Source organism: Erithacus rubecula (genome assembly GCF_903797595.1).
Source record: "Erithacus rubecula genome assembly, chromosome: 6".
Lineage (NCBI taxonomy): Eukaryota > Metazoa > Chordata > Aves > Passeriformes > Muscicapidae > Erithacus > Erithacus rubecula.
In genome coordinates this window covers 2766589-2793772 of record NC_136688.1, presented here as the reverse complement: position 1 = coordinate 2793772, position 27184 = coordinate 2766589, and the positions used below count along the sequence as shown (strand labels likewise).

The 27184-nt window shown below is 38.2% G+C and overlaps 1 protein-coding gene across 1 annotated transcript; it reads right to left on the bottom strand.

Annotated features, from left to right (window-relative positions):
• Nucleotides 1-1747: 1747 nt before the first annotated feature.
• Nucleotides 1748-26877, bottom strand: LOC306803996 (mucin-5B-like). Its single transcript, XM_079310031.1, has 31 exons — nucleotides 26768-26877; nucleotides 23205-23267; nucleotides 22264-22329; nucleotides 21616-21877; nucleotides 21208-21322; nucleotides 20499-20589; nucleotides 19566-19675; nucleotides 19135-19351; nucleotides 18091-18216; nucleotides 17515-17632; nucleotides 16544-16682; nucleotides 15399-15509; nucleotides 14212-14281; nucleotides 13641-13778; nucleotides 13392-13556; nucleotides 12793-12887; nucleotides 11911-12037; nucleotides 10909-11164; nucleotides 9580-9632; nucleotides 9111-9211; nucleotides 8605-8756; nucleotides 8034-8172; nucleotides 7833-7946; nucleotides 7447-7626; nucleotides 5962-6201; nucleotides 5150-5306; nucleotides 4863-4991; nucleotides 4396-4522; nucleotides 3687-3730; nucleotides 3407-3598; nucleotides 1748-2128 (listed from the first exon to the last, which is right to left on the bottom strand). Exons 1-31 carry the CDS (start codon nucleotides 26838-26840, stop codon nucleotides 1878-1880), a joined length of 4221 nt encoding a protein of 1406 aa, XP_079166157.1. The 5' UTR covers nucleotides 26841-26877; the 3' UTR covers nucleotides 1748-1877.
• Between the last annotated feature and the right edge of the window lie 307 nt (nucleotides 26878-27184).

The window sequence follows — 27184 nt, the reverse complement described above, 5'->3', positions numbered from 1 at the left end:
GTGGTGGTAGCAGCAATGATGGTTGTGCCTTCTCTGACTCGGGCTGTGGTGCTGGGGACAGCTGTGGTGCCTGTGGTGGTTCCTATTTTGATTTCAGAGATTGTAGTTGGAGATGTTGCAGCCCGGGTTGCCACACTGGAGGTTTCTCCTGGAGCAGTTGTGGCTGTGGCTGTTGTGATGAGTCTTTCGGTTGTCCTGGAGGTGCTGGCAGTGCTGGTGGCTTGCTCAGGCACAGTGTACCTTGGGGTGATGGAGGTGGTTCCCTGTGTTGAGAGGGTACTTGTTGCTCCTCCAGTGGTTGTCATTTCTTTCTGTGGAAGTGTGGGGACAACAGTTGGTGTTGCAGCAGGTTGGGTTGCCACTGTGGTTGTTTCTGCTGGGAGGTATGTTGTGGAGGTGCTTACTGTGGTGCCTGTGGGTGCTAATGTTGTCTGGCAGAGTTTTTTGGTCACAGCACAGCACTGAGACCTCGTAGTCGAAACACGTGGGGTACTTGAGATTCTGATCTCTATTGTTGCACACAAGCCCCTTCTCAAGGCTGCACTCAAACTTCTGTCCCATTATTTTCACAATGGTGTCAGCATAATCTTTAGCTCGGCACTTGATGTCTTTTGGCTTGTCACACAACTCGTACCCAGCAGCTCGGATATTTTCAAAAGTCTCTAAATCTCCATTTTCGCTGCCTGGGGTAGGGGAGTCCACGTCAAACCACTGTGTCCAGGCACAGCGTCCCACCACGCAGTTGTCTGTGGAATTGGAGATGCGGATAGTGGTGGGGCCAGGGGTGGTCCCCGTTGTTGTGGGTGGAGTGAAGGTGGTTGTGCCTTCAGTCTGAGGAGGAGAGGTGCTGGTGGTGGTACTGATGATGGTTGTTGTGACCTCTGTGACAGGGGCTGTGGTGCTGGGGACAGCTGTGGTGCCTGTGGTGGTTTCTATTTTGATTTCAGAGATTGTAGTTGGGGATGTTGCAGCCCGGGTTGCCACACTGGAGGTTTCTCCTGGAGCTGAGGTGGCTGATTCTGCTGTGGTGCTTCCTGCAGTGGTTTTGGAGGTGCTGGAAATGCTGGTGGTCTCACTGGGCACAGTTGTTGGGGGAGGAATGATCGTGGTTGTGCCTTCAGTCTGAGGGGGAGAGGTGCTGGTGGTGGTAGCAGCAATGATGGTTGTGCCTTCTCTGACTTGGGCTGTGGTGCTGGGGACAGCTGTGGTGCCTGTGGTGGTTTCTATTTTGATTTCAGAGATTGTAGTTGGAGATGTTGCAGCCCGAGTTGCGACACTGGAGGTTTCTCCTGGAGCAGAGGTGGCTGATTCTGCTGTGGTGCTTCTCTCAGTGATCCTTGAGGTGCTGGCAGTGCTGGTGGTCTCACTGGGCACAGTTGTTGGGGGAGGAATGATGATGGTTGTGCCTTCAGTCTGAGGAGGAGAGGTGCTGGTGGTTGTAGCAGCAATGATGGTTGTGCCTTCTCTGACTTGGCCTGTGGTGCTGGGGACAGCGGTGGTGCTTGTGGTGGTTTCTATTTTGATTTCTGAGGTGGAGGCAGTAAATGGTGATGTTGTTTGCAAAGCAACAGTGGATACTTCTGTTTGAAGAGTTTTTTCTGATGTGGCGGTGCTTTCCGTGTTGGTTGTGGAGGTGCTGGCAATGGTGGTACCTTGGGTTGGCACTTTTGGTCCAGGTGTAGTGACAGTTGTTCCTTGCGTTGGCAGGGCAGTTGTACTGGAGATTATTGTGCCAGGAGAGGTTGCTGGTGTTGATTCTGAGAGAGTGGTTGTTGTTGTAGTAGTTTCTACTTCTGAACATGGTATGTATGTGCAGCATGATATTCTGATTTCATAATTATAGCACTGCTTAGATTCTTGGTCCCGGTTATTGCATATTAATCCATTGCTTTGACTACACTCAATTTTTGGTTAAGGTTCAAAATTTCAGTATCTGGGTGTTCTTTGGCTCTGCACTGAACTTCGCTTGGGTTTGTACACACACTGTATCCTTTATCCTTCAGATTTTGAAATGTTTCATAATCTCCACTGTCCTCTTTGTTTTCAGGCTGAGTGGAATCAAACCATTCTGTCCACACACAGACATTTTTCACACATACAGTTGTCACTGGCATTGCGGTTGTCGTTTCTATAATTCAAAGGGGGAAACATAAGTCTTGTCTGTTCTTATTGAAAAGAGTTCCAGAAAGAAATTATTCATCTTCCATATCTTTTTTTGTTGTAAATAATTTTTTTAATATTATGTAGTATTTTAGTTTTAATGAACATGTGTTGGCAGTCTCAAATTTAATTTCTAAAGTAGGTTTTGACCTTTTGCCTGCATTATTATTGTAGAGATACTTTCTTCGATAACTATTAAAGACTTTTACTATATATAAGTATTCTGATATTCTTTGACAGTATGTCAGATGATAAATCTCAGTATGTTAGATAATATGTTAGATAATAAATCTTGCAATTGCTATGATATGTAGAGGAAGTTTTATTCTCCTTGGTATTATCTCTGTATTTATTTATATTTAACTGCATAACCATGCAGACTTTAAAATATTTTTACCAGTTAATGACTTTTCTACTTAGTTCAATATTACCACATGTAATGTATCTATAAATATAAAATATAAACTTAACACATATGTATTGTATATGTAGCACATTATAATAGAGAATAAACATATACTATATATGAAATATATAATCTAATAGGTATTTTCTAGGTATTTTAATAAAACTTCATATTCCTGGCATTCTGAAGATAACTATGTGGAATAAATATGACTTTCTCAATATGAATGCTACTTAATAGAAGACTTAAATTTGAATTTTTAGTTCTTGCTGTAGTATAAGTTTGTGGATATATTTCTCACAATTACTTAGAATTTGGTCACTGTAATTAATTAACTGCAGAAATATTATAGCAGTGTACTCTAGATTTGGGTATTAAACACAATTAGGAAAGGTTCCAAAGAATGGTTATAAATTGTTTAAGCATTCCCTCAAACTGAATGTCTTATCTTCAGTTTGTGCTTACATGCTCAGTAATTTAAGAAATGGCAGCAACTGTCTTTCATGTTTTCAGAAGATGGCCTAGGACTGCTGTGTTTTTTTGCAAGGAAATGAGAAGATTCTCCAGGGTGCAATGATTAATAAAGTCTATTAAGTTTTCCCCTGGGAAGACCATGGTGAAACAGAAGAGACTGAGTTTGTAAGAAATGCAGTATTCATTTCTACATCCTTAACTATGGTCTGCTTTTTAACTAAAGCTGCCATGTGAATAGGTGGCTCCAGTAGAAGTCAACAGTTTCAAGAAAAATTATATATTGTTAACTGATGAAGAGGTTATTACAGGTAATTTTCAGTCACTTACAGAGATTTTTGAATTATTTTAAAGATTAGTCATGCATACCTGAAGTAGTTGTGGGCTGACTTGTGGAAAATGTAAATGGGGTTGTTGTAAAAATGCCACATTTATAGATGTCTCTGCTTATTGTTCCATTGGCATCACATGTTGCACTGATACACCATCCAGTTCCGTCTGTGGTGTTGTAGATGAGTTCACCATATTTATAGCTATTCCCTTCATAAATGCAGTTGCAGGCTGTAATTCAGAAGAAGTTTATTGTCAGTTCAGGCACCTATAAAAAGATCCAGTATTTCTTGTTCTAAATAATTTTTCTTTGTCTTACCTTTATCATCGAATTTGCACTGTAAACCTTCTGATGTGCACTCACTGAAACAGAAAGCATAAAAACCCGTCTATTTTGTGATTGTGAGGTAATTGTAATAGTCATCTTTCTGACAGATACTGGCACCAAAAGGCAAGGCACACTGTGTTTATTCCTAGGGTGTTCTGTTAGTTTCGGCTCCTTTTTGGCCATTATTTTCCAAAGTCTTGCTTTATATTAAACCCAAACTTATAAATAGAGGTGAAGTTAAATATTAAGTAGAAGTCTACAAGAAGACTTTCCTTTTTTCCTTCATACCACTTTCCTTGCATTTGCAATGTTTATGTACTAAATAGAAGGCTAGAAGGGTGAGTCTAAATGCTCAAATGATGCAAGTATGTAATAATATCCTTGGAAGCAAGCCACTAAATAAATATCTTTAGTCATGGCACAACATTTTTCCTGCCACAGGAATGTGAAAGAACTTCTTGTTCTTGATGTATCTTTATGCTGAGGATTTACTATGTAATCAGAAACAAATTCAATAGAACATAAAATCACATAAAATTTTCTTATTAATGTAGTACAAAAACTGGCGTTAGATCTTAAGGTATTATTTTTTCACAGGTATCTTCAACTGATCCTGCATATAACAGGAACATACAACTTTCCCCTGGAGTTTTGATCATTTTTTCCTTGTATATGATGAGGCTGGTTTGTTAAGTCTTACCATATATTGCATTCATCCCGTTTATATATCTTTCCATCTTCATCATCATAACAGTCACAGAGACTAACACACTTCATTTGATCCTCATGAAAATATGGCTTGTCTGGTGGGCAGTTAGGGTAGCAGCCTGAAGGTAAAAAATGGTAAGGATGAGACACAGTCAGCCAACACTTTATTTGTGCCCAATGCTTTGCAGGTCTTGTTTTTAATAGTCATAATGTTTTTGCTTTATGTTTTGCAATAACTCTAGGAAGTAATGCAGAGTTAGTAGCATCAGCAGAGCCCATCCATAAGAACTTAGTCCTAGAGATTTTCTTACTCCAGTTTCCATACTCTGCCTCCATTCATGTGGATATAATGATATTAGAGAAAATTGAATTGTGCAAATGCAGGAAATACACTTCATTAAAGACAATTTAAAATATAATAATATGTACCCACTAGGAGGTACCTGCAGCTATTTTTACCTTCTAAACCTGGCAGGTCATTGAGGCATTTTCCACTTGGGTTCTTACAGGTCTTCATACAGGAAGCACCACAAGGCTTATAGTGCCATTCACATTCTCCTTGCTGATTGTAGTAATCACAGAACAGTGCTGAGGAGAAACAGAAAGTTGAACATGTTCAGGAAAAAAAAAAGAAAAGGGCAAATAGCTTAATCATGAAAAATCTACACAGTGAGATGTTAATGCATATATGAAGATACTGTACATTTTAGCTACACTTTCAGAAGTGTTTATGACATAAAACTTACGGCAAATTGTTGGGCTTCTCCAGGCTACACACACACCAACTTCACTACATGCTTGGGCATAGGCAGCTACAGCTGTGCAAAAGCAATCACAGTCTCCTCCAGTGTCGCAGGCACAAGCGTCTGTCACACATGCTTGGTAATATTTTGCTGGTTCAACCTGTTATGAAGCAGAAATATAGTACTATGCATCCTGCCTTCTAAATGATTTCTTACCTTTGCTAGAGTAGTTTTCTTACAATTGCAGTATCCCGGAGGAAAGGCCTACATCGGTAATTTATTTTTCTTTTATAAGACACTGTAAGATACCTGAGGTGATGCCAAGTGATACATACAAATCATGTATTACCAGATTTTTAGAAACTGAGACTTGTATCCTGGTGTATGATTAGCTTAATTTAAAAAAAATAATAATATTAGGCAACTGCACATTTACCTGACGACATTTGTTATGTACTTAGTGTCAGGTAAAGGCTATGCTGATACTTCATTCCTATGTTATTATTTCATTGAGCTTGTCTTCTCTACCTGGTAGAGGAGAATTTTTATTCAAGTCAGGCTGCAAGGAAATGCATAGTAATATGAAATTATTATTCTTTAGTAATTATTTTTCTTTGGTAAATGTCTTTTTATTTCTTACAAGTAGGGACTATAAATCTGTCTCACTGAGGGCGATTCAGACTGGAGTCTTTCTGGCACAATTGGAAGTGGAACATGTTAATTAATGAGGCATGCATGTTAAAACCTATGAGAATAGCACCTTCAACAACCCACAGACTTAGTTTCCACACAGTAAATTTCTGCCCTGATAATACCTGAGAGTGACAGGCAGCAAAGACTTTGCTGTTGATGATGCTACACTGCTTCTCTGACCAGGACTTCCGATAAGGGTTGGTAGAACAAGGGTCCTTGACAGTGAAAGCATCAGGGCATGTAGAGGACACTTTCCAGCTGTTTCCAAACTCTAGGACATTCTCTACTACAGACTGACTCCTTGTAGTAAAGTCATTGATGCTGTTGCCATCGTAATTTCCACAGAGACCACAGACCTGGCCCTGCAAAAGGAAGCAAATAGAAGAATAATGGATGTGAGAAAACTTGAAACAAAATCTGAGACTGAAAGATACTTGAAATTCAGCTCTTAGAATGGTGGCATTCCATTCTATCAGTCCTGAACATCTTCATACTCTAGAGTAGAGGAACAGAATATGACCAATAAGGCTAGAAGTATACTCTTCTTAAATTTTTCTTGTAAATATGAACAATAAAACCATCTTTGTCATTGTAACCTTCTGTCTTTGACGTATATTTTTAACAAGAAAATGAGGACTCACAGCTGATTAGGTTTTTCATTTAAGCCTTGTTTTATACAATAGCTATACATATAAAAAAACCCCAGCCATCTAACTATTAAGGATTACCAGTTCAGCCACCTAATCTATTTATTGAGTCTTTACCATTAAGTCTGATCACAGGTATATAAAGAAATTACATTTTCCTTGTGCATCCAGAAATATCCCTCATTCTGAATGTACAACAGTGAGAGGCTGCAATACATGCTTTCTCTATGAAACTAAGGTGCATAATTTCATATTACTGTTATTTCTATAAAATTCCAGGGAGTGAGGCAGGAAAAGAACTTATGGTACTGAAAAAAGCTGGTATATCTAGTTCTAAATTACACTTAGTTTTAATATCTAATTTAAATGTCATTGTGATATGCAATAAAATAGCAAATTACATATTTACTACAGGTTTTAGTGCTTATGTATCATAAGCTAAGAGGAGGAGTATGAAAATTAGATTTAATTTTCCTTATCATCTGTATAGTTATATGCTTGACAAATACTTGATGGCATACAAGAGGCTTTCACTCATAATACATTTCCTTGTTCTTGAAGTGTGATTATTTGTGTGTCAATGAGAACTGGAAACAATGGATTATTTTCAAGATCAAGACTATTCAGTTGATTTATACACATGTAGTTATGTAATTTCAATAAGTCTGATAACCTTTAACAAGGTTCAGTTTGTAATTTCAACAAAGTCAAGTCTAAAACAGCGTTTTGCCAACTCAGGTTGTGCCAGGCCAAACAGGCACTGGAAGCTGCCTTCCAAGCTCAGAACGGCAGTAGGATGATGACATAGCTTCCTGAGGTACCAGAGGAATGGAAAGTACCATGGGATGGACTGCAGGAATTCTAGAGACATCACTATTGAGGATCCTGCCAGGGTCTCAACAACATTCACACCCAGTCAAGCCTGGACAGTAAATCGCCATTGAAGCGCTAGTTCCGCACCTTGAAACCAGGGCTGAGCTTGAGGAAGATGCTGGTTTTCTTGTCCCACATGAGGATCAGTCCACTTTTGGTCTCAATGACCAAGTACATTCCCATATAGCGGACTGTGTATGGCACCTCATCATTCTGACCTCTCTTCACGACGCTGACACGCTCTTCGCCAAGAATCAGCTCATAGCTCTGAAACAGGAGGAAAAGTTAAGGAGAAATGAGCTCAGCAGCTGCAGCTGTGCTCTCAAACATGTTTTTTCTACTTTTAAGAGTACTATTGATAGTTTATATCATGAAAATAAATAATCGAAATGCAAGAAATCAAAGCAACACAGTTCACATCTCAGGTTCCTAGAGATGTGGTAACAGACATTTTAAATGCAAAACCTTCTTACCTCTAAGAAAACTTTAATAGATTTTGAGCAAGTTGTCCCAGTATTGCCACAGGGAATATTTTCAGTGACAACCCTGAAGGTCCCATTGGCTGTGCCACTTTTCCCACAGTGGTCCTGGTTAGAGAATAACATTTAAAAATATGTTATTTTTACAGATATGATCAAGATTACCTCTCATTTGCAACAGCTAACTATCAGTACCTGGACCAGTGTATATTCACAGTTTCCATTGAAGCTGAACCTCTTGTCATCAAAGGTGTTATAATGACCATCTCCATAAACAGCACAAGTGCCCAGACATTGATTTTTGGTACATTCCCACTTCCTATTCTTGCATACACTAGGAAAAAAAATATGAAGTATTTTAATAATAAAAAACTCACTCTTTTGTGTAGACATATCTGAACAATCAGTATTTGTTTGGCAACCTGTCCCTGCCAAATGCTGTATTGATTCTGTAAATAAAATAGTCTTTTACATTTTTCATATAAAGAATTAAAGAAAAGTTCTGTTCTGCTGCCTGAATACTTAAACTGCAAAACATACTTAATGAACCTGGTATTCCTAAAGGTTTCCTCCCATTCTGTGCTTTGGCCATGTGACAGGTATCAGAAGGCAACCTTCTCATACTGTGTAATCCAAAACGAAAAGATCTAAACTCCATCAGCTGATTAAATTTGCAAACCAAATCTTTCCTTGCTCTTGTGCTATATAAGGTCTTTAGAAAGGCAAATGATAGAACCAGGAATGCTTCTTCTGCAGGTACACTTACCAGGTGTTACAGTCAAAGTTGATCTTTTCCCCAGGCTGATACATGGCTTCATTGTGAATACATGGGCATTTCTCTTCAGGAATACAACCACCATTCCCATCTAACACAAGCCCATCTGGGCACACACAGCCAGATGTACATTGTGAGCTATACTGGAAAAGATAAGAGAAAAGCATAATTTTAGAGTGAAATGATCACATTAGAAAAAGGAAGACTAAATTCTCATAAAAGGTGCCTTATATGGTCTTATTTCAGCCCAGTTTAAATAGGAGAGAATTATGAAGTAATTGAAAGATTAATTGAAGAATTAATTTGGATATTACTTATTATATTTTGATGCAAGGGTTCCATTGTTAATGCTTCATAACATCATTTTAGGGCTTTTTGCCACAAGAATAATGTATTTGTGTTGTAGATTTGGAGTAGATCTGGGAGATAGTTACTTTAGCAGCAAGAGTGCAGACAAAAGTTGGAAGCACCATTTCATTGGAGCATGGCATACTTACACACTGCATATCCAGAGTCTGGCAGCTTTTTTGACATTCTGCTCCAGTTGTTCCTGCTGTGTTGTTTTTACAGTCAAAGTAGACCATAGGAGATTCACAGACTAGAGGAAGGAAAGAAGTGGCAGAGGGTTTATTCCACAGCTGTAGCCATTTAAACCATCTATAAGTTCTTTGGAAATTCCCTATTTCAGTTAGTAGAGATTGTTGTGCTATTCAATGTGCTGATTAGATTCACTTCAGAGCACTGGATTCCCAAAAATATCCCCCACAAAATATTTCAGAAAAAAGTCTTTATGTAAAAAGAGGTTTTATGATTAATCTAGTTCATTCCTTCCTTTTATGATAATTGTAGCACTATGACTAAGTCAGAAATGTTTCTATTAAAAATCAATTCAGAAGAATCAATTCTGTGAACTATACTGTGCAAGACCTGATAAAGAGGAAAAAGTAAGTGGAAGATTATTTTTACCTGGAGTTGGATTTGGTGCTCCAATGCAATTCAGTCTTCCCTGGACACAAGTGCTGTAAGAGAGGGAAAAACAAGCTATTTTTTTCTCTCCTCTCAAACCAAATACTGAGACTGAGAGCTACTTATCCCTTGTCAAGTTTCAGAATTTTCAAAGGAATTCCAAAAACCTGTTGTGCAGTCTCAGGAAATAATTTCTCTGAATACCACTACACGTTCTGTTTTCGTATGATATCCATTGTTGCTTAGCAGGAGAGTTTATGGGTTGTAATGCATATATGTCACTGTTTGTTACATTCTCGTAAGAGCTCTTCTCACTGGTATTGTTGTAATTTTACACTTGAAAGATTATGGAGTTAAATAAAAAATGCACTGAAGGACAATTGTTCTGTCAATCTAGAAATATTACAGTCATGGAAGCCTTAAGGTTGCAAAAGACTCTTAAGACCTTCGAGTCACACAATTAATCCAGCACTGCCAAGCCCACCACTAAACCATGTCCCTAAGTGCCACATCTTCATGGCTTTTAAATACTTGCAGGGATAGTGACTCAACCACTTCCCTGGGCAACCTCTTCCAGTGCTTGACAATCATTTCAGTACAGAAATTTTTCTTAACATCCAATCAAAATGTCCCCCGGTGCAACTTTGAGGCCATTTCTTTCCATCCTGTCACTTGGTACCTGGGAGAAGAGTCTGACCCACACCTCACCACAACCTCCTTTTAGGCAATTTTAGAGAGTGTGTCTTTGCTGAGCCTCCTTTTCCCCAGGTTAAACAACTTCAGCTCCCTCAGCTGCTCCTCAAAATACCTGTGCTCCAGACCAGCTCTGCTGCACTTCTCTGAACATACACCAAACTGCCTTTCTTGCAGTGAGAGGCTCAAAACTGAACACAGAATTGAAGGTGCAGCCTCACCAGGACCAAGTGCAGAGGGACAGTCCCTTCCCTAATATCAAAGGCTTTACAGAAATCCAAGCAGTCATTCGCTGACCTGCAGTCAACCAGCACCTCCATGGTTAACCAGACTGCTGACAAATGATTGAAATGCTTCTGTGAACACTTCCATCAGCTCCCTCAGTGCCCTTGGGTGGACCCCATCTGGCCCCACAGAACTGTGTGGATTTAAATGGTATAACAGGTCATCACTTTTCATTCTGCTCTCTGTATCCTGCAGCTCAGGGGAATATGTACCATTTGTAAAAGTTGAAAATAAAGTTAACCTAAAGTTGAAGAAATTTAAGAGAGAATATTCTTTTGAAATTCAGGGTGAATTTCAGACTTTAATGAGAAAACACACGTTGTTTGAATGTTTTAAAAAAGATTCACTTACCATACACGCCCATTTTCATGGATCACTTCTCCAAATGGTATAGGAGATCCTCTGTAGTAGCAGGGGCATTCCTTAGCAGGCACACACTTGCCATTCTCATCCATGTAGGTTCCATTTACACAGGTACAGCCATCAACTGGGACAAACTTAATGTTGCAAGTGACATCAGGCTCACTCAGAGAGCGGCAGGTGGGTTGGCAGGAAGAGATGGTATAGCTGTAGCTCAGGGACTTGGGACATGAGGTGGTGTATTTTGCTAAGAGAGGAAAATAAAATAGATTTCTAATTCCAGATATTAAATTCTCATGTGAAAAAAGAAAAATAATGGGTAGTAGAAATAACATGCAAACAATACTGTATACCTCTGTTATGTTGCGTCTTTCATGTAAATATACTTGTGATTAATTTCAGAGCTTGTTCTGAAAAACTACTGTGCGTGTGGAGTAAATGATGCATGCAAAGAAGAAAACATCTTTTCAAATGGATGTTCAGAAGGAAATCTCCATTTGGTGCTGCCATGCATTGCCAAGATATCTAAACTTCTTGACAAATGAGACATCTCCCTGCATGTCATCTGGTATGCTGAAAACAGACATACTGGGGGAGCAGAACCCAGTGTGCAGCTTCAAAGACATGTAATTTAAAGTGTTCTGGTTGGTATTACTAGTACTGTTATTCTAATGCAACACATTATCTCTGCAATAACTTGTGATACTTGTAGAGCTGTAGTGAAACTCTAAGTTGCACAGAAACAGGTGGAGGCACTTTGATAACAACAGTCCCTTTCCTAATCAAGCCACGACTTCTGTCTATTCATATTCACTCTTGCCAGCAATGGATTTATTCTAAGGGGACAGCAGAGAATTACTTCCAGGAGTGCACTTAACAAAATCCCTTCCTCATCACTTACTCATTTGTCTAGAAATGAGTAGAAAATAATCTCTGATCAGCAATTTTTATTGATGTATGTTCTTAGGAAATGGGATAGTGGAGAGTACTTACAGCAGACATCAGCCCTCCATCCCTGCAGCTGGATTCCTTTTGCAGCACAAGCTCTCACATAGGCAGACAGGGCTGCACACAGACAGTCTTCACTGTTTTCACAGTTACATGTGTCAAACATGCAGTTCTAAGAATGGAGAGAAAAGTAAGGTCTCAGCACTGGTAACATTGTCAGTTTAAGAAAAAACAGTGAACATTATCTTTCCAGTCTTATTCCTTCATCCTTCTTCAGATATGCTCACTCATAGATAACAGCAACACTGTTTATTGCTTTCTGGTCTTTGTGTAATGTTTTTGGCTGGGAAAAATACAGGTAATGAATATTCAGTCAATTACTGCAGCTATAATTAGGAAATAGTGGTCTTAAGGTCTGTTATGCATTTTGCAGCTTCTTGGTCCTCTGAGCCTTATTAGTGGATATGTTGCATCCAAAGCTCCCTTCACAATGTGCAGTTCCAGACTCATCATTTCACCAGGGTCCATACCTGGTGACTCCTAGTGAGAAGAGTGATTTGCAGCACGTTGGTATTAGAGTGATGGTAATAAGGTAATGGGCTTTCTCTTCCAAGTGGTGATTAATGAGATGCCAGGCTGATAAGGTGACAATTGACCGATATTCAAACAAGCATTTGGCATGCCTTTAAATACTCTATCTGCCTTATGTGTAAAACCACCCCGGAGTAAATAGCTGCCTTTTCATCGGCAAACAAGTCTTGAAGCCAAGACTGACAATCGAAATAAAGTTACAATACAAAGAGAAACACATGTTGAAAGAAGGAAGTACTGCAGTACATCAATGGGCATACAGACATTGCATAACATATGTCTGGAACAGCTCCTATTTCTATTGTTTCCAAAGAGAAAAACAGTCTGACACAGTACCGTGTGGTAAACAGCAGGATTGATTGCATAGTGACAAGCAGCAAAAGGTCCTGTGCTGTTAATGAGCAGTCCACACCAATGCTGAGCATATTTTTCTGTGAAAAGAAGAAACAATAAAAATGTACATTATTCTTTATATTTCATTAGTCACAAACCCATGCTTCCCTGGCCTATGCAGACAGTTTTGACATTCCATTAAATCTCTTCTCCTGTCTTTTTTTAGTTTTCTTTTCACTCAGTTTGTGGGTCAAGGTTCCTAAAACTAAAGAAGAGGACTTGCTGAAGGGGATGAATTAAAGTATTCCAAAGATGCTCCTGTAATCCACTTCTCTGGCAACAAGTTGTCAGCTTGGACATCTGCTCTATTTTCAATGACCTTGAACTTTGCTTCACTTATGCCTCTATCACTCTTTTTTTACATTGTTACTTATTTTCAGTGCTTTCATTTTGAATATTTGTTTCTTATTTCAGATGTGTGCTTTTAGCAAATATGTATGTCTATGTTTTTTACCTTTGCTTTCCAACAGATGTGTTTTCCTTAGAGATGAGTAAAAAGGAAAAAAAAAGCCAAACCAGAAGAAATTCTAAGAAGTACTCACCATTATCAATGCTGAGTGCACAAGGATTCTCAAAACTCTGCTGGATATTAGGGCATGAAGCCTGAGTTTTCCATGTATTTGCAAATGCTGATGCTGTTCCTTCAATTATTCCACTGATGACCTTGAAGTCATCAGTTTGGATGTTATTGAAATTTCCACAGAGACCTGTTGAAAAGCAGTGAAAAGTTTATACTGCTCTGACTACTAAAAAGACATTGATCAAGGTGTCCTTACATTTCATTCACTCACCACAAGTCTGGTTTTTGAAAGAAGCATCCAGACGCACAAACACTTGCATCAGGGGTGTGAACTGCATTTCAACCTGCACGCCAAAGCTTGTGTCCATGATCATGAAGAATGAGGAAGGTCTGAACATGGTGACATTAGCTACACATGAGAAACAAAGTGGTCACTTTCTGAACCAGGCCAAATGCTGAAAACACAATACTGCTCTTTGTGAATTTCTGTCGCATTTTTTGCAAATTCAGAAGTGAAAAAAAGATCTGGAGTCAGAGATACCAGTCAGAGATACATGGAATCCTTAGTTATTGAAACTGAGAACAGAAATAAAATTTGTTTTTTGAGCAAGTGTGAGCACAGGAGTAGTAACAAACAAAAAGGTAAAGAGACGTCTTCTGCCTTCACTTTTGCACAGTGAGAAGGAAGTAAATATGAGAGTAATCAAATCGGGAGACTGTAAATTCTGTTTGCTACTGTTTGGACCCTTGCCTGTGCTTGCCCTGCATTTCTGTATGACACCAAACCTCCCACTTTACTTCCAAAGCACTTGTGTCATTCACAGTTAGAGAAAAAAAGCTACCTGCTGACATGGGCAGCTGGGTGTAGATGGAGTTCACAAACACACCACCATCAGGTTTGACCTCGACGATCTGATAAGGGAGAGGAACAAAAGGCAGCTCTGTGAATCATAGAGTGTTTGGCTTGGGAGGGTCATCCTGTTCCAATCCCCCTGCCATGGGCAGGGACATCTTTCACTAGACCATCCAGCCTGACCTTGAGCACTCTCAGGGATGGGGCATCCACAGCTTCTCTGGGCAACCTGTTCCAGTGCCTCCCCACCCTGACAGTAAAGAATTTCTTCCCAATATCTGATCTAAACCTGCTCTCTTTCAGTTTGAAACCACTCCCCCTTGTCCTATGCCCTAGTGAAATGTCCCTCTCCATCTTTCTTGTAGGCCCATTTCAGGGACTGAAAGGATTCTCTGAAGTCTCTCCAGAGCTTTCCCTTCTCCAGGCTGAGCAACCCCAACTCTCTGAGTGTTTCCTGATAGGAGAAGTGCTCCAGTGTCCTCCTCTGGACCTGTCCCCACAGATCCATTCTTATCCAGGGGACCTCAGAGCTGGATGCAGCTCTCCAGAGGGGCTTCCCAGAGCAGAGTAGAGAGGAAGAATCCCCTCCCTGGCTCTGCTGGCCACACTATGTTGAATGTAGCCCAGGCTGACCTTCTGGGCTGCCAACCATATATAGTTCAAAGAATAATAATGAGGAGGACTCCAGTGACAGTAATTAAACCAATAATCAATAAAAAGGGTAGATCCCTGTGATTTCACCTTCCTTTTATTTCTACTTAGTACACTTTACTAATTTTCCCTGCTAGAAAAGAATTCTTTTTAAAGGGACTTTCTTGGCTTATTAGGAGATTACATCATCTTGTTTTCTTTGAATACATCTTAGTGATTAATTACATCCCCAACTGTTGTAATCATAATTACTAACCTTGAAGCTCATGGTTTTTCCTCACCTAATTGGCAGAGAAAATAGCTTTTTTCTGCTTTGTGAGTACAATGTGTTTCTTAATGAAATTCCACAAAGGCAAATTTATGGCTGATCTGATTTTCATACAAAATCCCCTTCTTTTCACTTGATTAAAAATATCTACTCATCACATATGCTAAAAAGCTGACAAAGAAATGCAGCTCCCTAATGGATTAAACCCTAGTTTCTTTTCTCCCCGTATTTTTATGGTGCTTATTTTGCATTCTTACAGTTTGTCCTTTGTTCATGTTGAGAGTCACTGATTTTAAGCAGGTCTCGGTGTCGGTCATGCCACACTTGCGTAGTTCTGCCAGGATGGTAAATTTGTCACCCTTACAGTCCTGAAAAAAAGAGTCAGGTTACTTCACAAGAGACTAATTACAGAAGTTTCCCTATGCAATTTTCTCTCAGCTCTGAAAAAGTATTTCTTTTTCTGGAGAACATACAAACTCTAGTGAATTCTAGAACTTCTTTGGCTGAACACTCAATTTTGCTCTATTTGAATTATTACAAACAAGAAATGTAGAATCTGGATTTTATCAATTATATCCATATGGAGTTCCATATTCATATTTGGTGATTTTATTAATGACAGCTTCTAATGTTGGATTCAATTCTACTGTAAGTCTCATCCTTCTGTAGCTGGTATCAATGGTAGACTAAAAATTCAGATAAAACATGTTTTAAATGAACAGTAACACACAACATTTTATTTCCTTTTACTAAATTGTGCAGATGGGGAAAAAAGAAACAAACACAAAAACAACAAACATAAAAAGCCCCTAAAAGATTAAAACATTTCACCTACATGTCTATAATTAAATATTTTAATTATAATTAATTTCCAAATTTTCTACTTCTTTTGAGTTGTTTTTAGATGTTTAAAAATGTTTAAAAGCTAAGTGAAATGCGTCCATTGATTTGAAGTGTTTTTCTGCATTTAAGCTCCACAGAAATGAAAAAAAGTCTGTTTGATAATCTTTTTTTTTTTCTTTTTTTTTTAAGATCAGTTACTCTAATATTTAGAGTTGTACCATTTGGTCAAATACCATATAATAGAGTAACATGGCAAAAATTATGCAATTCCGTAAGAAATCTGGACTAGTTGTACAGAAGGTTGCACACTAAGCAAATTCTTATAAAAGACAGTGCTCTTCAATTACTCTCTCACAGAACTGGAAATTTTCCAGTGAGCTCCACACAGGGTTGAAGGCATCCTAATAATTAACTGATGGCTGTCACTGAAATGGCAGCGTAGCAAACGTGTGGCTAAGTGGCAGGGAATGTAACGTCTGAGCTAATTTTCAGAAGTGTTGATGGAGATCATGTTTCTTTCTATAAATCTACAAGGCTGGAAGCATCCTCTGGGTCCCACCTTAGAGAGGACGTAGGTGCAGTCTCCGTGGTGATCATAGTTCTTCTTATCATATGTGGAAATGTGGGAACCTCCCACTACAGAGCAAGTTCCTGGGCATGACTTGTCTTGGCAGCTCCACTGGCCTCCATTACAGGTACTGGGAGAATAAAGTCAGGTGAAATCAGGGGCAGGGGTCCAGAAAAAAGGACATGCAGTGCTGGTAGGTGCAGCTGCTTTCCTGTTGCTTTTCCCTTCAAGCTGTGGTTTGACACACAGGTTTAAGAGTTTCCAAAACACAATGAACTTGTGATGCAATGCATTAAAATCAATGTCTCTGGTAACCATTAACTCCTTGCTTATCTAATTGCTTTCCTTCTTTGGACAGGTGAACTCTCCAGAACAGGTTTTGGATAAATAATTGTGTGGATTTCTTCAGGTAACATAAAGCACAATGACAAGTTAAAATATCTCCTGGGTTTGTTTTTTATTTTTGTAATACAAATGTATCATAAACTAATAAATAAGTAAAGGTAACTCCACATCTGCTCCTGATGCAGACAGTGTCTATTTCCAAAGCTGATGTAGTAGAACACAGGTAAAGGATTAATTGTGAAATCGAGCTTGTATTGTTTCATCCCTTGCTTTCTCCAGAGAAAATAAATATTTGCAAATGCATTAATGACTACAACTTCATTCCCCTTAGGGAATTCCAAATGTTTGAACAAAATAAACAAGAAGGAAGCATTTTCATTGACTGGTGAGAAATCTAAACATTGTAAATCCTTGCTTTGATCACCATGAGATAGAGTGCAAAGCTAGTTACAGCTGTTGCTAAATAAAACAAATAATGTTCTTTAGGGGTGCTTTGGAAATGTAATGGTCAGTTAAATACACAATCAATTACCAATGATGCAATTGCATTCAATAAACAATTAAACCCATTAAATGTATGAGAGGAAACAGTGAACTATAAAAGTAACAAAGGTTACCAGGTCTGGCATGGCTCTGAAAAAGAAGTTCCTGTAGCATAGGTTTTGCCATTATAAATACAGGAGCACCCACGCTGGGGAATGCAGCCAGAATTGTTGATGTCATCAAATACAGTCCCTAGATTTTAAAAAAAAGACAAAACCTTGGTCAGTTAAAGAAGCCTTTCCTATACACTGTTTTATTTGTTAATCTTAAATATTTTCTTAGCAAGAGACCTGCAGTTGTGAGTGGACACACCAATGCTGAGGACAGCAGGACTCAGTTTGCTGAGTGAACAGTTCAACCTTTGTATTCCTAAATTCCACCTGCTCTGAAAGAGGGACTTGTAGCACAGGTGGCTGGTTGCAAGATTGGTCTTGATGTGTTTGCTGTTCTTTTTTCTTGCTTTCTGAATATTGTACATGTATTAGCAATTAATTCAGACATCTTTGCTCAGCTGGCACATGACAAATGTTAGTCACTTGCAGCTATGAAAAATACAACTCTATGAGGTTTAAATCCCATGGAACCTACCCACATCCTACAGGTAAGCTCTTGTTCTTTGGGATCAGAGATGTGAGTACTTAAGGACTTGCCTGGAGGGCAGAAACAGCCATCAATACAGTGTTCTTCACAAAACATAGATCGTTCAGGATTCGTGCATGTATCAACACAGGGGGTGTTGCACTCCTGGTACTGCATGTTGTAAGGACACGTCTTGGCTGAAATTTAAAGGAAGAGATTTATTTTTTTCAGTCAAAAGTATTTCTAGTTCACTATACATGTAAATATTGATATCCATTTAAGTTTTTCAGTTAGATATAAAAACCACACCAATCTTCAAACCGACCACTAGCTCTCAAAATTTGCAAATTTAACCACCTAGATCCCTATTTTACAGCTGGGATGTGCATTCCATCACTCTGGTGCTGAACTGGCTCAGTGACTGGATTTCTGGGGACAGCAAGGTAATGACCTCAGAGAGCCAGCAAGGTCTGTTTCTACTGAAGGCACCCTTCCCTATGAACACCTGTACTGCTAGTGAAATGTAAGACTTAGATTCCTAAAGCTTTAGTATATTTGCATTTTGAGATACCATCAGAAGGACAAATATCACCTCATGGGCTTTTGTTCTGGAGAAAATGCTGGTGACATTATCAACAGCTACCCACCATAATCAAATATATATTTAAATCAATACAAACTTATCACTATCAAGCAAGAGGAAATAAATAGGTGATTAGTCAGCCATACACCTGTGAAGATCCAATCAGTTAATTCAGAGCAATAAATGCTGTAGCCACCATGAGGAAAGGAAAGAGGAATACTAGCAAGGAAGTAAGAATGCCTTATTCTTCCTCCTTGTTTTTGCTTGATTTGCTTCCTTCACTGTACTTAAATTGCACTTTGACTCTCATTAGAGTACCCATGTTAGTGTTTTGGTAGTGTTTAATTCAGTTTGCATTAAAATCCTTAGCTCTTTTGCTGAAGCCTTCATGCTGGAACTTAAACATCAGAATTTTCTAAGGAATTCAGTCTTGAGCGCCCTGTAACTCCTCCTGCATCCTCAGCACTGTTTGAGAGCTTGCTGTTTGTTAGTTTACTGAGCACGAGGTGAGGTTGTCTCCAGTGACACTCACGGCAGAGTTTTGAAGTTCTCCAGTCCAGGGGCTGCCCACCAGCATGAGCACACTGCCGGGAGTACTCAGCAAAGGTGTCACAGATGCACGAGCTGTTTTCAGATCCTGCAGAGCGGCACAGGTCGTCTTGGCAAGCCTTAATGTAATCTTTAACATCAACTAGCTCATTGCACTCTGCAAATGCAGAGCTGGTCAATGTCTTCTCGCATATGTTGTCCTTTGGAGGAAAAAAAAAAGACAAGTCTCAGCAAACAGAAAGAAGTTGGGGGGTTGGTATTGTTATTTTGTGCAATTATTATGTAACAGAATCTTATAGCCCTCTTTAAGTTGTTGCTGCCTGAGGGCTTTTCCTATTGATGCATATGAAATTGTAGAAAGGAACAGATAAATTTGAAAAAAAAAAAAAAAAAGGATAGTCAAAAGATCCTTACGAGATTATCAGTGCAGTTGTATGTTGGGATAGTAGTGGAGTCATCACAGTGTTCTGTTGGCCCATCCATTTTCTGCATATTCCCAAATTGCAAGGCTGTCATTTTAATATCTGTAGGCAAGAGGTTTAATAATGGATATCAGAGTTTTTTGTTCAAAGCAACTGCTTGTTATCTTTTTTTTTCTCTCAAGAATTTGGGTCAAGACTGGCCAAGACTTAAACTCCCTTAAGCCTTTAAATGTGATCATCACCCCTACCAAAAGAAGCACTACATCACTGCCTCAGTTTACTTTGTACAACTCCCTGGAAAAAGTAAACATTGGTAAATAATTCTCAGTCTATTACATCTAGACACACACTAAGATTTTTCCCAGAAAAATAACAAACTCTTTTCAGATTATTTTGATCCCATACAGGGCGGAGAAAAAATATGTAAATGGGAATTTGGACAATGGAGACTGTTGTAAGACAAGGTTTAGGAAAATGATCAAGCTGGGAATAGTTAAAAATATAAGATCTTAGATTATGCAAATCAGCAGGGAAATGTGGATATACTGATTTTGAGACAAGAATGAAACAACAAATGTACTGTCTGGAAAATATAATTGCCTTTTGTTTTATTGAATATATTTCTATATTTATTTATCTTGTTAGTGAAAATCTGCTCATTTTAATGGAGTTACCTGATTAGTTTTACCAGCATGGTGTACAACAGTGGCATATAAGAGATATGCAATCAGTTGTTAGCACCATCATTATATTTGCACTCAAAGTAATAACTTACATATCTGATCTCTCTACTACACATTTTTAAATAGACATTGAATCATATCTTGTGGGTAAACCATTTAACAGGATGGGAAAGAAGACTGCTGATAATGTCAGAGCCTGTTGAATATCCCATAAACCATTTTTTTTTATTTAATACACTTACTGTTTGAAACAAACTCATTGTATATGGGAAAGCCATTGAAGTCACCACAAAGTCCACAAGTCTGATTGGCATATTTCTCATTCAATTCCAGCTAAAATGATGAATAGTAAATTGATAGAAGTTATTATAAATACTCTAAAGTATATTCAAGACCAGAGAAAACACTTTCACCTCCTGTCTCTTAGTACTTCTTGTCAGATCTGTGGAATTTTATTTAGCAATTTAATTCAAACAGGAAGGATAGGATAAAGAGCTTAGATTTAATTGCAGAGTCCAGGAAATTGATACTATTGACACAGACTTCAGATTTCCCTGTACTATCTATACTGTTCTCAGACACTTTCTATTGATTCTCCAGAAAGAAAATCAAATCCACAAAAAAAAAAAAATATAAGGCATAGGAGAGTGAAATTCTGCTTAAAAAGATATTTGAAGAGGTAATTAGGGCCCATAATAATATCAATAGGTAATGATATAAAGCAAGTGATTTTTAATCCTGTTTTAGGCAGATGCCTGCTATCCACTAGGTATAAATCCTTATAATTTTCTTTAGGACTTCTTGGATGCAAGCCTATCTTTACTAAGAAAGAATTGCTCAACAGTATGAGATAAGAAGGCAGTAGCAACCCCCTAAACAGGTAGGGACAGGCCTAATCAAAGCTCAGCTCTGTTCTCTGAAGCAGTAGACAGATCCAGGAGCAGTTCTTACCAGGATGCTGTCCTTTTCATTCCACAATAACACAACACCGATTTTGCTGCCAACTTTCACATAAATGCTGCTCTTCTCTATCGTAATACCAGATTGACTGTATGGCAGTTGAACTCTGGGAAAAGGCAGAAAGAATGCTGCTTAAATTCTGGTCCAAACGTTTTGTAAGAAGAAGGGAAAGCCTTGTGGTATCCACCTTCTGTAGGGATTCTAAAATAGTGTATTTTCGGGAAAGAAAAGAAATTACAAAATAAGATGGTCCAACATGATCAAATATCGATCTAAATTTGGATCCAGTTTCTCAGAACATTTCATCCAAATTTTATTTTTGAGGCAATCCTTAAGGGAAGGATTTATTTTCTGCGACAGGAATTAACAGCATTTTATTTATTTAATGAATGAATTTACCTGTTGCCATCGACCATGACTGCACCCTTGGTTAGCTCTGCCACGACACCTTCCAGTTTCATGGTGATGCGGTTGATTGTTGGAATGTTTGCCACCACCTCACGCCTAATCTGGATGTTGAAGTCCTCATAGGGAGTGTTACAGTGGGAGGCAAAAACGTAATTACAGAGCCCAGGGAAGGTGAATACGTCCCCATCGAAGGTCTTGAAGTGGAAGTTGCCCCAAGTGCTGCACACACGGCCATTGTGAGCGGGATTAGCAGCTGTGAATTAAAACTGCTGTCAAAGAATGGCTTCAAATCCCCAGCCTTCATATGCAGGAAATCAACTTGTCCAAATCTTATTTTCTCTCTAAATGTTTCTTGCTTGCCTGCCTCCATTTCTATCTAACCCCTATGCAGCTGTCTATTCATTCATTGCTCATATCTGTTACTCATATACCCCTACAAATGGTTATAGTTATGCTCAGCCAAAGCTTTATTAGTCACCTTCATTGCAGCTAAAACAACAGTTTATTTGTAATCATCATGTTTCTCTGCTGAATTATCCATGACTTCCTTTATCAGTACCTTTCCTCATTTATATGAAAGCCTCCTGTCTATACTCCCTAAAACTGAACACTTACTGAATGCGTTTTTCCTTTACTTACGTGTTATTGCTAGATTTGTCAGCAGTGGTGGGATGATGTTCAAGTTAGCTGAAATCCTGATAGAAGCTAGAAAAAAAAAATAAGAAAGAAATCAAAAACTAGTATAACAATACCTAAATTTGCATGTAGGATAAACCCAGGAAGGGCTAGACAGTTAATATGCCAGACCCAAGGAAACAATGTTAAGCCTGTTTTATCTTACACAGGTTAAAAGTGCATACTAAAATTTGAACTCAGATACTTAAAATCATAAGTAATTGCTTTCAGCTGTGATGATTTTCATTTTTTACATGTTATCTTTGACCCTTTTATGAAAATGTGCTGCATTAGAATGTTGGAATTCTTCAGAGACATGGAACAATACAAAGGGCTAAGCTGTACTTAATTAGCCTCTTACTGCTACAAAAGCACAGTTGCCTTCTCATTACACCTCCTCTAAGGAGAGAATAAAAACCTTAATAATCATCTTTTCTGTTTTATGCTTTTCTATTAAGGGGCTGAAAACCCTTAGAATGGCCACACATTGATTGTACAGGACAGACAGAAATCATTACATGGCAAAAGTCAGCAAAGATGGATTGCCATGTTGATTTCCCAACATTAGCCACTGATTTCACAGCAAGCCAAAGTGGTCTCACTTCCTTTTTTTAAAAGGAACCAAACATCACTTTTGTATGTACATGTTCATGCAGATATGCGTACAACCTCTACAAACACATCTGTTTTCGTAGTTACCTGTGATTACACAAATATAACTATACTGTGTAATTTGTGTGTGTACTTAGTAACTGATGTCTAGTAAATATATTATTATTCTTAGAGAGATGTTAATGCACATTTCCTTTCATCTGACACTGCTAAGGAGGGTTTTTTAAAAACATTTTTATTATTCAGTATGGATATAGCACATAAATACAAATATAGAATATAAATAAATGTACCATTTTGTTTTCGTAGAAGACCCCCAGAGAACTGACTTCCTATTTGGATTCCAATCTGACCTCCTGTGAAAAAAAATTGTGAAAAGCATATTAAGAGTAATATCTTGTACCTGAATTTTTAAACCAAAGCTTTTAGTTAAGATCAAAGGACTCAGACACAACTCTGTAAAACAAAGGGGGGAGTCTCCTTTATCACATCAGAGAAAATAAAACAGGCTCCTCCAGAAAGCTAAAACAAATTAAAGAAAGAGACATTCTATTATAAATACACAAAGTTTGTAATCTAAATATCATATACATATATATATGTCTATATATATATATATATATCTGCTTTCTTTTTTCTCTCAAAACTCACTGCAAGATATCCTGAAGACTGCATAACAGCCCTTATTTCACTGCTGCACTAGATCTCAGTAATATGTGAAACAATACAGGAGGAATTCACAAAATGCAGGCCAGTTATTTATTGAGATTGTTGTGTAGAAGCTAGGTTATAGGAAAAGGCATGGAAGTGGTTAAAAGAGTCAAGGGACTTCAAGTTTGATCCAATAATGGCTGCAGATATTTATGAAAGTTTCTTTAGTGTCTAAGCATAGGGCCTTTTCTCAAGGAGCAGAGGGGAAGCCTCAGCCAGGGATCTAAATTTGCTTTACAGCTGGACACAAGAAGGTACCTCTGAGGGACAGTACAAGGGCCACAGCCTGAGCAGTAACCCAGAATTACCCTGATGAACCAGGTTTCCTGTTCTACCCATCTACTCACTCAAAGATATTCAAACTCACATCTTCTCTGCAGAAAACCTTAAGCACCATTCTGTAAAGCTATTTGACAAAGGGTTCTTGCTACAACACCTGAAGCAAAGACTTTTGAGAGATGACAAATACTCTCTTGAGTGCTTTGATTCCTAGAAAAAGACTGACCCTTACCTCCTGGGTAGACATTCTAGGGTCTTGGATTTTATGAGTAAATACATTAGGCATTTCCTGTAAAATTTGAAGGGCTACAACTTTGTTTTGTGAAGGACTGAATGCAGTTAGGATGTGATAGCTGTGCTTGTAACATATTGACTAACAGGTCCCTTTAACCTGCCAAGTCTAAATCCTCACAGGATTTAAGTGATGAAATGACTAATATCTGAATCCTTATCTGGATTATGTGAATGAGCATTGTAGGTGTCTAGAGAATTTCTCAGTCAGAGCAGAGCTGCCTATGGAGTTTGCCCCAAGTTAAGCCCCCTTTTTCCTTATACAGTAGGTGAGAAGAGTTCACTGAGTCAGAACTGGATCCTTAAGACCCCACTCACTGAACTGAGAGCCACACTGGTGGAAGAGAGGGAAATGCTGAAGTCAGGGGTGTGCCATAAGTCCCAGTCCATCTCTTTGGTATTTGCATTCCCTGCTGAGCTTTTCCTTCATGGAGAACCTCAGCCCATGTACCTCTGTGAAAGCTGAACAATTGTCTTTGCCTTTAAAATAATTGGATTAGAAGCACTTTTTAAAATATAACTTCTGGCTGTGCACCATGTAAGCAGATTTATTACTTGATCCCAGGGCTAAAGAGTGCCTGTCTGAAGGAATTCAAGTGCCTATCCCAAAGAGAATCCCAAAAGATTACTGGCTTTGGAGCAGAGGGTTCTGAGCAGCCCTACCATAGCTAGAAGTTGCTGCAGTGTGTGCACTTTCTTTCAGCTCTGAGCTTTTAATTCTTTTTTTATTTAACTTTGTGTTCGACCACTAGTGATGTGCAAAGAAGTAACGTGGGACAAAGTAACCATTTTCCATTTCCTGCTTATCTTTGAGTATCACAGAGACTAACATTAATTAAATGTATTCACATAATTACAATTTATATGGATTATAATTGATGAAAATAGAATTAGTGAAAAAATTGATACAGATCAGGTGAGAGAAATACCTCTTTAACTCTACATAATAGGCTAAGTTTGCTTTTACACATCCATAGGCATCTCAGCAGGCATAGAATCATAGAAGGTTTGTTTATTCTAGTGTGGGAACCTTTGTAACAGAGCAAAATAGATCTATATATGTATTTTGTTCTGTTAATTTTTCTCAAGGAAACAGCAGAAGCTTTTGTTTACTTAGCAAATACATCATTCCCAAGGAAATTCTACCTGCATTGGTTTGTTTAGAAATTACACAATGCCATGTTGTTTACTATTATAAAAACAAGTCCCTCAGTTGTAAGAAATTTACTGTTTGATCATTTGTGAACTAACCTAATTATTAAGAATATCTGGATTCATCCTGCAAAGTCTATATCCAGCTGGTAATTATTGTTATCATCAGTTTATAAAAGTTAATATTTGACACGAAATATAAATGCAGGCACACAATGTTTGTGGGGATGGCATGGGGTAGGACCATTATTCTTTAGTCCAGATATTGGAAAATATTTCCCACAGGGTGTGATTCAAATAAAGAGGTGTTTGTTGGACACTGTCTAGTCACCACTCATTTTTCAAAGCAGTTTGTCAGATTAGTACTGCACAGGAGGAAAAACTTTCTTGTTCCATGAATGGCTGGAAACATTTGTGACCAACACTGCACAACTCCAAACACAAGTTTTTACTCTACAAGACCGTTGTGTTTTCAAGTACAACATAGATCAGCTGGCCAGTGTTTTAGTGTTTATTACACAAACTATAAAGCAGCCCTAAATTATATTTGCACTTCTCAATGTTTTGAAAATGATATGAAAGATAAATTTACCTAGGCAATCTATAGATTTTAAAATGTCAGCTGACAGGCCAAAAATTATTGTACATGAACAGAACTGACTAGATAAGCTTGTACTTCTGAAGTAGCTCCAATTTGATTGGCTTCATCAACTTAACAGGGTTATTCCTATTAATAAAAACTGCCAATATCAGCCCCGATGGATATATAATTGACAGGTGAAAAAACCCCATCCAAAATAATGGATTGTGGTGTTACATAAATCTCCTTGTTTTGCTTATACTCAATATTTGCAATTTATACAAGTATTTTGCATAGAGTGTTATAAATTAGTTACTGCATAATTAGTGACTGAAAATTCTTGTCATGTGAATTTTCCCTCCTGGTTTCTTTTGCAAAAGAAGTTGCAAGAAATGTTGAGAAATATGGTATTAACCCCCAGTATGTGACAAAATACTGAAAAAAATTGAGCAGTGGTCTCATCTAGTGTCTGGAAAATGTAGTGGATTAGATTTCATAAGGACCATAACATTAATAATGAATTCTAACACAAAATACAACAGGAATAAAATGCTTTTTTAAGGCATATGGGATACTAAAAATCTGACATTTTAAGACTTGAAATAAGAGCTTTTTGAATTTGATCTTCAAGGCTACTTTCCATAAGTAGTTACATACAGAAATTTGAGGCAATATTAAATTAAATTGGTCCAGTTAATAGACAGATATTTAATATTAAATGAAAATATATAAAGAAATCTTGTCAGCCACCTCTAATATGAATCAATTAGTACAGTTTAAAATATATCACTAGGTCTAAACAGAGCATTTTTTCTTTTCCCAATAAAATAGAAAATTTCTTACCTGTTTGATGGATACAGCAAAGTGCTAAGAGGAAAGCCCATTCTGGTAGCAATATCCCCCTGCCAAACCCCATCGTGAGTGGAGTTTGGCACAAGGATGTTGGGTCTAAACTTGATCAGGACCGTAGTTCATCTGTTCTTTGTCACTCTTATATAGTAGGTGGCTTTGGCTTCAGTCCCAGATTGATTCAGAGAGTGTAGAAAGGTGAGGTTTGGGGGATTTTAGCTAATGAACAGGTAAACAGAGGATGCTCTTCCTTCCTCAGAAACTGGCCAATGGTATTTGCATTTTGGGAGGAGTAAATACATTTATGTATGTACATTTTAATGTTCAAGCTAGTAAAGAAACGTAACTTGGTTGCAAATAAAACACATCTCCTCCTCCACAAATAACAGGTCCTGGAACAAATTTAATTTG

Coding starts and splice junctions, on each gene's coding strand:
- LOC306803996 (XM_079310031.1), bottom strand. CDS start 26,840: ATGGGGTTTGGCAGGGGGATATTGCTACCAGAATGGGCTTTCCTCTTA. Junction 13,557..13,640: donor TTTCAAAAACCAGACTTGTG/GTGAGTGAATGA, acceptor GCTTTTCAACAG/GTCTCTGTGGAAATTTCAAT. Junction 9,633..10,908: donor CATGAAAATGGGCGTGTATG/GTAAGTGAATCT, acceptor CCTCTCTTACAG/CACTTGTGTCCAGGGAAGAC.